Here is a 13183-nt window from a genome sequence, read left to right as displayed (position 1 = left end):
TCAGATGAGGTATGATGTTATCAGTGTAGCGGCCATCAGGGACTAAAAACTAAATGTTTTTCATTTCGGTTCTTTATGAGAAAATTTTTTATTTTTCAGTCTGTTATTCCGCAGCCTCCTTTCCAAATTGTTACTAGTTTAATAATGTTCTTATTAATTAATAATGTTAAAATTACTGTACTTGAGGGGCCTGGTTAGCTCAGCGAGTATTGACACTGACTACCATCCCTGGAGTCGTGAGTTCGAATCCAGGGTGTGCTGAGTGACTCCAGCCAGGCCTCCTAAGCAAACAAATTGGCTCGGTTCCTAGGCAGGGTAGAGTCACATGGGGTAACCTCCTCGTGGTCGCGATTAGTGGTTCTCACTCTCAATGGGGTGTGTGGTAAGTTGTGTGTGAATCGCAGAGAATAGCATGAGCCTCCACATGCGGAGTCTCCGTGGTGTCATGCACAACTAGCCACGTGATAATATGCTCAGATTGATGGTCTCAGAAGCGTAGGCAACTGAGACTTGTCCTCCGCAACCAGGATTGAGGTGAGTAACCGTGCCACCACGAGGACCTACTAAGAAGTGGGAATTTGGCAATCCTAATTGGGAGAAAAGGGGATCCATTTTTTTTTTTTTTAATGACAGTACTTAGCGATAATGGGTGGGTAAAATACCAATTGCAGTGTTTCCGGTTCTCGCAAAATAAGCCACTTGCCTTAAGTGAAAATTAGCAAATTTTTTGGTGTGTGTAGTGGATATATTAGCATAGAAATCATAACCGCATACAATTAATTCACAGTTAAGTATCATTTTTATTACAGATCTGCTTCTCAGTAAAAATCCGACAGCAACAAATCTGTTTTAATGCATCATATCTCACAATAATTCAGTGTAGATTTGGAAACAACTGAGAGAAGTACTTTTTATAACTAATAATGTTTTCCTTGTATCTGAATTAGCCGTGCATGTATATGTAGTAATTATACATAGTTGTTTAAAAAGTCTTCATTCAGAGAACACAACATCCACAACAGATAATTAGGCAAAGAAATGTGTGATGCAGCAGTTTCCTTCAGGATCAAAGCACATGTTTAATTTTTTTTGGCAACATGATGTGGTTGTAGTTTCAAAAACTTATTGTGATAAACCTTTGGTTTCATGAAAAAAGTATTGGAATAAAATAAAACGGTTTTATCTGGTTACCAGCATAAAATAACGTTCCCTTATGATTCAGTTCACTTGCGAGGATTGTGCACATACCACTGACAGGGAGCTGCTTCTCGTCCTTTCAAGTGTGGTCGAAGAGCTCGATCTCGAGTGGTCTCCTCCAGAGGAACTGGAAAAATCTTGCCTTGTTGAGTGGTTCTTGCAGTCCAGACCTCATCACCTCTTGTTCCACAGATCTACCCCACTCTTCCCGGAGGCTCATAATGAACTGACAAAATCCAGGCGCGTGCCCTATTCAGCTCACTCACACAGCGATTCCGAGGGGAAGACAAAGGTTATGCCCAACGAGCCGCTCTCTTTGATGCTCCGATGTCTCCAGCCAGCCTATTCAGCAGCTCTGAGGATAGGTTTTCTGAGTGCTACGTCACGACTCAGCAACACTCGCAGGCTATGAAACATTTTATGCCAAAACAGAGCAGTATTTCATCACAACCGGCTTGTTGTTCAACCTGCTCACTCCCGCTCTAAAAACCCCACGCCAGCTGCCTCAGCGCTACCAAAAGTCACCACCAAGCTGCCGGTAAAGCCGTGGCCGTAATGAAGGCAACCACTTCATTGCGAGACCCATACCGGTGGGAAAACTCCCCCCATGCAGCAAAAGCGCTCCTGACAGGTGCGGCTCTATGAAGCAGAATGCAGAGCTCACCGTTATTTCCAGACCTGGCTTGATTGGAGACACACAATGCTGTTCCCTTCTTCACCACTGCTGTTTATTGGGAAAGGAATATTGTTGTTCATAATGTTGTTCAAAATGTTGCTTCTTTGTCTCACATTAAAAAAAAGAATGTAAAAAAGAGTATAGCGCTTGTTACACATGCCCGAGATGCACACATTTTCGCAGTAAAGAGCTCTTTTCCACTTCAAAGCCCACACATTATGCACAACCACTTCCCAGCAATGAGCTGCGCATTATATCATACAATGAACGAACCAAATCACCCTCTGTCCTGTTACGTGGATGCGTGGTGGCTTAGGTACAATTTTTTGGATGCACCCTCACGAGATTGGTTTGCATCAATAGATCTGAATGACGTACTTACATGTACAAATTTTACCACATCACAGGACGTTTTTGAGATTTGTGTTCGAGTTATCCCTGGCTCCTCGCACATTCACAAAGTGCACTGATGCGTTACTATTACTGGCCTAATCAGAGATGTCCAGATTTCGGCACCTGAACAGCTGCGAGGAGGCTGTGGCACATCAACTGCTTGGAGCTGTCGGCTGTTTTCCTAGCCTTGAAGGCTTTTCAATCCAAAATAGTTTCCTGCCAGTGATGAGACTGACGTGTCACCTCCTCCTATGGAACAAGCGTCTCCTCTCCCTGTGGAAGACATATGTCCCAGGCTGTCTAAATTACAGTGCGAACCTATTGTCATACCAAGGAGTGATGTCGGGCGAACAGGACAGCCTGTCCTGAGGATTTGGGAATATTAATCAAAGCGGAGGAAGATCTATTTGCCTTTGCGGAGAACGTCCACTGTCCCCTTTGTTACTCCAAGTCCCAAGCTCCACTAGGAGTGGATGCAATGGCCCACAAATGGCCTGCGAAATGCAAATATGCAATTCCATTGCATATTTGCAAAGTCATATGCAAAGTCCGAGAGGACAAGGAAACGATTCTATTGGTTGCGCCAAAGTTGCCCAATCAGTCCTGGTTTCCAGAAATGATAGAGATTCTGGACGACACTCCATTTGAAATTCAGCTGAGGAGGGATCTCCTCTCACAATCTAGCATACCCAGCCCAAGCTATGGAACCTGCTTGTATGTCACCTGAATGGAACACACAAAACATGCCAGAACTGACTCAGCCATTTTACAGGCTAGACTCCATCTACGAGACGCCTTTAGGCAATGAAATGGAATGTGTTCACTAATTGGTGCTTTTCATGTGGCAAAGACCCAGAGAACTGCCTCATACATGAAATTCATACATTTCTTCAAGAGCGATTGGACGCAGGGCTCACTTCATCAACGCTCAAAGTTTATGTGGTGACTATGTCTGCGTATAATGCAAATGAAGCCGGCACCGCAATAGGATAACATGATTTAATCATAAAGTTCCTTAGGGGAGCAAAGCGGCTAAATCCACCTCGCCCATCTACAGTCCCATCTTGGGACTTCACTTTACTCCTAAAAACACTTGCGGAGCACCAACCAGTTCTGTCTGACCAGCTCTTTGTGTGCTATGGAGGACACATAAAAGGAATGTCCATCTCATTCATCTATGCAAAGACTTTCTCATTGGATCGTTTATGCGATTGCCCTGACTTACGATTCGCAGAGTGCAAATTGCTCAGTTGGTGTTAAATCACACTCAACTAGAAGTATGGCCTCTTCATACAAGACATTTGTTTTGCAGCAGTATGGTCTTCTCAAAACACATTCGCAAGGTTTTACAACATAGACGTAAGGTCTCTCTCATAGCAAGTCCTCTCTGTCTATACTTATGCCCCTCTTTTTTTTTTGTACGGGCTTCACATCATTTTACATAACCACCTGCATTCAGACCGTTGTATTTCCCAAAGTCACAAGCCATTTCATTCTAAAAAAAACGTACTTCCCGACTGGGTTTGTGAAGGGGCGAATTAATATTATAGTTCATATATCCATTCTGAGTGTTCTCCTCCTTGCTCACTATGAGGGTCATTCACTTTTGGCATACTCATGTCAGTCGCCGTCCCGAGAGACTCCAGCATCATGTTTCCTCTCTGGGAGGATTATGTTGTGTAGTGTGCCATAATGGGAATCTGTTCTCCACAGCATCAGCTTTGTGACGCAATGTCAAGTGAACTGAATCATAAGGGAACTTCTCGGTTATGTATGTAACCTCAGTTTCTTGAGATGAAGGTAATGAGAATAAGCTGGCCACACTACATATTCAAGAGTTATTTTCCTCAGTCAGAAAATTCGGAGGAATGGTGTTTGCACGCTCCTTTTATACCAGACAGCTTCGAGCCTAAAAGGGCGGGGCTTAAACACCATAGCCAATTTTAGAATTGCTGTTTTTGTAGAAGGGTTTTGACTAGGTGCTGTAGAAGGACACTCCCTATAGTGCCGGCTTAGTGATGCAATGTCTCGTTCCCTTCATCTCAGGGAACCAAGGTTACATACGTAAACGAGATGTTTTCACTCCAGAACAATTGAAAATCACTTTGTTCCGGTTTGCGGTTATGTTCTGCTAAAAATTGTGCTCGTTTTCGTTCCATGAACCATTTTTAGCCCCTGACTGCCATATTGGATTTCGGCACTGTTGATATACTTTATTAATGATTTGATTTGATTTGATTTCGATTTGAGTGTGGATAACAACGTGAAGTATGGCCAGTTCATCATATAAAGTCATACAAATGTCTTCAGAAGACTTGGTATATTTTATTAAGCGTGAAAGTGGGTCTCTATGTACTGCCATTGTATTCAATGAAATCCACAAATTATTTTGGGAATGCACATACAGCATTTGTTTTTCAATTTATTTACTTTTATCATTTATTAGCCATGATACTGTCAGAAACACCTATGTCTCAACAGAGGTTTAAAAGTATTAATAATATACCTTAATAACATTTTGAGATTTGAAACTGCTGTGACTGAGCCAGACATTTAATGAAATCATACCAACACTTATAAATGTCCAATAAATATGACCCGAAGTTCAGTCATGAAACATTACATGCCGCAAGCTGATTGGTTCTTTGAACTTGTTATCTATTTAGCCAGTCAGCTTGCTCACATGTGATGTGTTAAGCCAAGCAGCTTGCATGGTGTAGGCAGATAGGTCCTTTGACATGTTATTGGGTAGCTAATCAACTTCTCTCTTTGCCTAACATTTATATTCCTCAGTTTGCAAGTAAGCCGTTTTCGCTGCAGTGCACTGTGAGAGTTTTCTCTGAAACCCTCCACCTCCCCAGCTTCATTTGTCTAGATCTGCTACATTGGATTGTATTTATTTGTAATTGTGCAGCAGCATGTCCACGTGGTAAAATGATAGATATGTTTGTTCCTTCAGAAGCAAGTCTTCGTACTTGCTCTGCAGCAGCAGCAGCATAGCAGAACTAGTCTGCCAACACCAAATCCTCTCAATATGTCATACACAAATTAACATGCTAAATCATTCATAGAGTTGTCATGACTGAACTAGGGTTATAAAAAGAGTTTGTAAATAATTTGGGAGTCCATGATAACAAGACTAAAACATAGAGCAGACTAGATCTTCAGCAAGTTTCTGTCTTTTTTTCACCTGTTCGAGCCAAGATGGATATGTCACTGGTCTGATCTCCACTGCAGGTAACAACAGCCACCTTGTACAGTGTCCCAGGTTGGAGGTTCTGAAAAGAACAGTCCTGCATATTTACCCCTCCTGTTTTACGATCATGCAAGCTTTCGTCACCATTGTATAGAAAAACATCAAATCCATCAAACTCCCCCTCTGGCGGCACCCAGTGGAACGACAGACTCGTGGTGGTGTTGCTTACGATGGACAAATCATTAACAGTCGCTGGACCTGTGATAGACACGTACATACACACTGTAATTGGCCTGTATTATCACTTCTGAATTTTGAGATAAAGGCTTCATCTACATACAGGTTTGGCCATAAGTGATGACATCTTTGCTGATGATTCCTCCGCTTACAGTTTGGACCAGGATGCAGTATTTTTTTCCTGGGGTGAGCTGTGTGAAACTATGCTGTCTGCTTTCTGCTGTCTCAGATGTGTTGGACACTAGAGCACCTCTCTCATCTAAAAGCTGCAGCCGGTAGCCATCATAAATGCCACGACCCGCCTGCCATGACAAAAGCAAACTGGACGTGCTGCGCTGGTTCTTCACTTGTAGAGCCGTCACAGAGGAAGGAACTACAGAATTTCAAGAGGAGTTAGAAGGAATAAGTAATACATCAAATTATGATTGGATTTATATAGATCTATTTGATATCGAGCCTCATTACATCCCTACTCATTACATTATTAATTACTTACGTAGTTGCATCAGGATAATTAAAGCGCATTCAACCTTCTTTAAAGGTGGTCTGTCCGTGACCACCTCTGAATGTAATTTCAGTGATCCGATCACAATCTGATCATAATGTGTTTTAGGTGCACTTAGACCTCCTATTTAATGTGGTCAAGTGCTTTGTGATTGCGATCCTATTACCGAAAATACATGTTATTGCCTGGAGTAAAGGGAGCCTGTGTTATTTTACCTGTTCGTCCTGTCGCCGTGCTGTTATTGATCAGAGATCCACTGATTGATGTGACAGAGATCATGTACTGCTGTCCAGGCAGTAGACCCTGGAAACTCATCTCATTCACATGCTTAGGAACTGATCTCTCCACAGCCCGACTGCCCATCTGAGACTGCGACACAATGTACCGGTCCACATCCCCCTGTCCTGGTGTCCAGTTCACTCTCAGACTGCTGCTTTGCCCATCATTACTGATGTGAATGTTCTTTACTTTACTTGGAACTGAAATATGAAAAACACAAGATAATACTTGGAGTTCACAAGGTTACAAAAAGTGTATTTTTGCAATGTTAATTTGCTTATATTTCTCAAATATCCATGTTCCAGTGAGATTAACCTGTTCTGCCTTTGATAAACTGCACGCTGAGGTTTGGTCCACTGAAGGTGGACACCACGATTTTGTAGAGTCGTCCAGGAGTGAGTGATGAGAGTAGATATCTCTTCGTGGTGCTGGTCAGTGTAATGGGTGGAAACACCTTCATATCGTTAAAGAGCAACTGAACCTCATAATGATCAACATCTCCTGAAGCAGAATCCCATATCACCAACAGATCTTCTGTGCCACTGTCTGCCAGCGAGAGATTCCTCACTCCTGCTGGCACTGAGAGAAGACATAACTACAGTAAACTAAACTATAGAGCTACAGAACTACAATAACTACCAGCAAAGACATACATACATGTCCTTCCGTGTGTGGAGACACTGGACTCATACTTCCCACTCCATGTACTGACAATGACAGTGTAGAGTCGACCTGGTACAAGACCACTAAACACACATTCATTCTGAGTCTTCAGTATTGTCTTATTCTGGTGGAAGATGTTGTTGTGCTTCAGGGAGACATGATAGTAGTCAAAGTCTCCAGCTGCATGACGCCAGTACACCTTCAGATGGTCGTCTCGAGCCATGTGAGTGGCTGTAGGGTTCAATACGGTGGACGGTTCTGGAGCAGTGAGGAATCAATATATGGAAACACATGAAAAACAAATGAACAACATCAAAATGATCTGGATCCAGATGTACATACATTACAGTATCAACTCAAGATCATATATCAGACACTGGATAACAAAACACCTTATGAAGGTCCTTACGTGTACGCTCCTGAACCATGGTGTGGTTTTCATACTCTCCGCTGCGTGAGGTGATGGAGATGTTGTAGAGACGTCCAGATACCAGAGACTTAAAAACACACTCAGTACTGAACTTTGACACAGTCAGGGTATGAACAGTCCTCTCCTGATCTCTTAGAGTGACAGAGTAACTGTCCACATCCCCTTCAGCGGCTCTCCAGGACACACTCAGGAAGTCCATGCGTCCATTGTTGCTTATGGTCACGTCTCTCACTGCAGAAGGAACTGATAAGCACAACACATATAGTATGATGGTTGTCACCTATATATCAACTTCAGCTGAGGTCAAAATGAAACTTAGAGCTCCATGATCCTATACCAGTCAAACTACTACAAGAGGTGCTTCCTGTCATTTCTGACTTTCCATAAATTTCAAACTGGCAGTCATTAAACTGCTTACAATGAAACCACATTTCAGTCCTAATTAACTGACTAATTATATTTCAAATGTCTTAAATGCTAAGATGTGTCCATTCAATCATGCTCTTTCTTGCAGAAGAATTGTATTTATGAAGATTTTCAGTCAGGATTTAGGCCCCATCCTAGTATGGAGACTGTTAGAGTTAAGAAATTACTTGCTTTTATCATGATCTCCCTTTTAATGTTATTAGGTCATAGTGCCACATTTGACATTCTCTTGGACAGGTTTCAAATTATGTTGGCAATTGTGGATAGGTTTAGATCCGAAATGTCAGTACACTACCACTTTGTTTGTGTAAATGATGAACTGTCAGTTTCTGGCCTAACACTGGGGTGCCACAAGGCTCAGTCTTGGGCCCTTTGTTACTCACCTTGAACATGTCCCATGTAGGAAATATTATTAGGAAACACAGTATTAACTTTCATTGTTACGTAGACAACATACATCTCTATGTGCCCTCCAGACCAGATTCAATATTTGGTCAAGTTGGTGGATTGCATTAAGGACATAAAAGACTGTATGTCAAGTAATATAAAAATTAAGTGACTAAAGTTCTCTTATGTAAATATTTTTTAATCTCAGCTCTAAACATGAAGTCTGTGTTGTGTATTGTTTGTGTTTAGTCTAACTATATACACCAACCCAAAGGAAAAGTAAATGAAATGTTTTGGAACATGCACCAGTGCCTGAATTTTTGACTGATTCTAAAGAACAGCTACTTGATATTATGTAAATAATAATAAAATATTCAGTTTAGCTTGTATTTTTTGCTTGAAAAAGAACTACATCCTCCCTTCACAACAACATTCCCTGCAGGAAGTTACTCAGACAACCTTGACATATTCAAGACTTCCTGAAAATTCCAGGAGCATGCTTATCTGCTGCTCCAGATAAGAGTGTGTTTGAACTTCAGTGTACCTGTGTCAAACTATCATCTTTGAAGAATATAATACAATTCATGTATTAATGAATTAACTTAGTAGATGTTGGTGGGAAATGTTTAAAACTAAAGGATATTGATTAAACTGTAAGATTAATGATTAGGTGTCTTTTAAGTATTGATTAATTTTCAAAAACTGCTCAGCTATAAAGTAGTATCAGGTTTGTTGAACACATTAAGCCTTGTTTATACTTTCACCTGGCACTGCAAAGCATCCTGTGCATGCAGCTCTTGATGGCCTGAGGCATTTTTGTGTTGCATTGACGTGCACGGCGGTTGCATTCTTCTCCAATATCAGCTAATCCAGCAAGAAACAGCATTGAAAAAGCGCTTTTCTGAACTGTACATTTACATAGTCAGTTATAATAATAGTTCATGTTTGCTGGTCATACGAAAGAGGACTTTCTTCACCAACACCAAACTTTAGTGTATTGTTTAGACCTTTTTGATTTTGTGAACAAAAGTTACTGGATAAATAGGCTTACTTTTCTTTCTAAACAAGAAAAATCTGTACAGTATATGTGTAGAGAATGATGCTGCTGAAGCACAAGGCCTAAAAACATCAAAATACAATAGCACAGCATTACAATTTAGAATGATTTTATAACATGTACCACGTACTGTAGATGTTGGATGAACTGAAGGTGTGCTTGGAGCACTGCTTGTGCAGAAGCATTTATCTGTACCCAGGAGGGATATTAGGATTTCAATCATAGGAGGGCTCAGCCCCCAATGACACTGTCTCCACGCTCTATACAGTACGTTATTAAAATATTAAATATTTACAGATTCACTAATAGCTCTACTAATAGTGTTAATAAGCGTCTTCCCAACAATATACATTAAAGCATCTATAATTTTGTTAAATGCTGTGCATGACTATCAAGCTATACAAAAAAAAGATAGCATTATTGGCCTAAAAATAACTACAAGTTTCGATTTACATTCTGTCATTGTAGTCAGTCTAGGCATCCGCCACCAACGTTCGCGGAAGGATGCGTATGTAACAGTGTTCAGCAGGAAACACTGAAGTAAACATGGAGATGGTGCGCAAAAGCAAAATGCATGCATGTAGTGCATGGTCATAGAGCAACAATGCTCCCCCCACCCCAAAGACTGGCTGGACATAGCAAAACCGTAAGCCCTGGGGCCCCAGAGTACCTTAATGTGGCCCTGACGGCATTTGAAAAAAAAAAGCAGGCACATATAGCGTGCCTCTTCCATCGAATTTGACCAATGGGATTGAACCACTGCGTGAAAAGTAACAAAAATTGGTATGTGTCCTACCAGACTAAATGGAGCCTTGCTAAGGCTAGGTGACAGCTGCGATGGCTTCACTTTATGAATTCAAACCTTCGAAAACAATCCGACACGTCGGGTGTAAACCAGGCTTTCCTGTATCACTTCATCATGTTCTTATGAATTGTTAGTTTGAAGTTTCTAGTATCGGTTGCTAGGGCTGTTTCAAAACAATATTCTTAGTTACTGGTGTAAGGAAGTAGTTAAACACATTTATTACACAGCTCTCTGGAATACTCGCTCAGAGTACATTACATAAATTCGGTAACCAATGCATAAGAGATTCTTCACAATAATAATCAACCATATTTTAAGTTGTCTGTAATACCTGTGCGTCCGTCAGCTACAGTCTGTCTTGACAACATGCCCCTGAGTGCTGTTGTTACCACCGCCCTGTACAGAGCACCAGACCTTAGGCCGTGGAAGTGGTAAGATGTGATGTGGGGGGGCATACTTTCATTCTTCATGACAACACTGTCATGGATGAGCAGTACACGATACAGATCCACCTCACCTGCAGCTCTATCCCACAACACCTGCAGAGCATCTGTGCTGCCCTGATTACTGACCTGCAGGTGTGTGACCTGAGCAGGGACTGACACACACACACACACACACAATGTTTTATATCCAAAAATGTTTGGCATTTTTATGATTTAAAATAAATCATTACGTAGTCCACACAAAACACACAATAATTACTTCTTCAGCAGATACTGTTTTACACGGATACAACAAAATCCTCTCACAATATAGTTTGAAATCTTTGTAATAAAAAGATGAACATTTTCACATGTAATGTAATTTTAACACATATAATAACTTTGCATTTATCAATGACTCACTGGTTTTTCCTGTAACGTAGGTGGAGCTATTCAGATGTCCACTATTGGTTGTCACGGTAATGGTGTAGGTATGTCCAGGAGTCAGGTTATTAAAGCTGCATTCCCCCACATCATGGCCTAATATCCTTCTGTCCACAATCATATCTCTATCCTTCAGCAGGATGGTATAGTTGTCCCATTCACCAAGAGGACAAGTCCACATAATACTCAGAGAGGTCTCATCACTGTGACGGATAATCAACTGCTGAACGGGCCGGGGAGCTGATGGGCAGGTGCAGATAAAAAAAAACACCAAATAAATACATGAGTAAAAGGCCAGGGAGCCGGCCTGTATTTTGTGATCTTCCTGAGCAATCTTGTGTCTCCATGTCCTGTATAATGCTTTGTTTCAGGGCAAATTTTGTGTGAAGTTTGCATTTTGTGTCACAGTTTGCCACGCTCACATCAGGATTTATAAAAATTTTAATATAAAATCTAAAGAAAAATAAATAATAAAGGAAATATGTGCACACTCTTGATACACTCTTGGTGACTCCAAATTGCCAACTGAACTGAGCAGACTGATCACACAATGTAATATTATATTATTTTAAGTAACTAATTGAAAAGACATTAAAATGTAAGCTGTAAAAAGGAAAGAATGGTTAAAAAAAGACATATGAAGGGAGCATGCTTTTAATGAAATCAAGGATTTCTTGGCTTGTGATATTTTAGATTCCCAAAGGCTGTGTGCTTAAAACTGACATAAAAGAAAGCATTCAAAACAGAATCTGTAATATGCACTTGACTCGGACTGATGTATAAATGGTCTGGTAAAATACAGTATAATCACAGACACTGCCGGACACATTCAGATGTTTAACAGGCAATAATATTGGAAAGACTGGTGGTCGGCTGTTTGGATATTATTTTTTTCAGAAGCAGGGGACTGCCCCACTTAACCCAACCCGAAACGCGATGGTGAGACCTGTCATAGTCTTGTAAAAAAAAAAAAAAAAATGCTGTTCAGCTGTCACGATTCCCTTGTTGTCTGCCCCGTGTTTTCTGTTTGACTCGTCACTGATCACATTCCATGTCACGTTTTCCTTGTTGTCTGCCCCGTGTTTCACTTGTCTGTCTAAAAACTACACTTCCCACAATTCCCTGATACGACTCCGCTTCCCGAGCACCCTGAGCCTCCCGAGCCTCCCTCTGCTCTGCCTCCTGAGCCTCCGCCTCCAGAGCCTCCCAGGTCTCCGCCTCCTGAGCCTTCCAGGGCTCCGCCTCTAAAGTGCCACCTTCCTCGGCTCCGCCTCCAGAGCCTTCCTCGGGCCAGCCTCCAGAGCCTCCCTTGGCTCTGTCTCCTGAGCCTCCCACGGCTCCGTCTCCTGAGACCCCAGGGCTTTCTATGGTTCCGCCTCCCTTGGCTCCGCCTCCTAGGCCTTCCTCGGCTCCGCCTCTTTGGCCTCCCACAGCTCCGCCTCCTGAATCTCCAGAACCTCCCTCATCTCCGCCTCCAGAACCTCCCTCAGCTCAGCCTCCTGAGCCTCCAGAGCCTCCCTCAGCTCCGCCTCCTGAACCTCCAGAGCCTCCCTCAGCTCCGCCTCCTGAGCCTCCAGAACCTCCTTCAGTTCCACCTCCTGAGCCTCCCTCGGCTCCGCCTCCAGTGGCTCCCTCAGCTCCGCCTTCTGAGCCTCCTACGGCTCCGCCTCTGGAGCCTCCTACGACGTGGTCTCCTGAGCAGTCCACGGCTCCGCCTACCTCGGCTCCGCCCTCGGAGTTCCCATGGCTGTGGTCCTGAGGCCGCCTCCCAGGCCACCTGTTCCAGTCCTCTTGTGGCCACCTTGGACTGCCTGTCTGCCCCGGTGCCTCCTTGGACTGCCTGTCTGCCCCCGGTGCCTCCTTGGACTGCCTGTCTGCCCCCGGTGCCTCCTTGGACTGCCTGTCTGCTCTCTGTGCCTCCTTGGACTGCCTGTCTTGTGCCCCTTTTGTCTGTCTGTTTGCCCCTTGTGCTCCCTTGGTCTGTCTGTTTGCTTCCCCCCCCCCCACCCCCCACACACTCGGACAATTTTTTTTTTTTTGAGTATTCCCTTTTTCTTTTTGTT

The 13183-nt window shown here is 42.7% G+C and overlaps 1 protein-coding gene across 2 annotated transcripts in view; it reads right to left on the bottom strand.

Annotated features, from left to right (window-relative positions):
- The window catches only part of LOC127637916 (receptor-type tyrosine-protein phosphatase beta-like), a 78009-nt gene that overhangs the window by 31568 nt on the left and 33258 nt on the right, over positions 1-13183 (bottom strand). For both annotated transcript variants that reach the window (XM_052119163.1, XM_052119165.1), the window contains exons 6-13: positions 11100-11360; positions 10583-10849; positions 7556-7819; positions 7141-7404; positions 6799-7062; positions 6420-6683; positions 5803-6072; positions 5457-5720 (exon numbers count right to left, since the gene is read on the bottom strand). In XM_052119163.1, the coding sequence (XP_051975123.1) occupies positions 5457-5720; positions 5803-6072; positions 6420-6683; positions 6799-7062; positions 7141-7404; positions 7556-7819; positions 10583-10849; positions 11100-11360 (2118 nt within the window). The remainder of the gene's footprint in view (positions 1-5456; positions 5721-5802; positions 6073-6419; positions 6684-6798; positions 7063-7140; positions 7405-7555; positions 7820-10582; positions 10850-11099; positions 11361-13183) is intronic.

This window comes from Xyrauchen texanus, chromosome 46 (assembly GCF_025860055.1).
Source record: "Xyrauchen texanus isolate HMW12.3.18 chromosome 46, RBS_HiC_50CHRs, whole genome shotgun sequence".
NCBI classification, from domain to species: Eukaryota; Metazoa; Chordata; class Actinopteri; order Cypriniformes; family Catostomidae; genus Xyrauchen; species Xyrauchen texanus.
The sequence above is the reverse complement of the archived record's forward strand: the minus strand, read 5'-3'. Positions and strand labels throughout refer to the sequence as shown.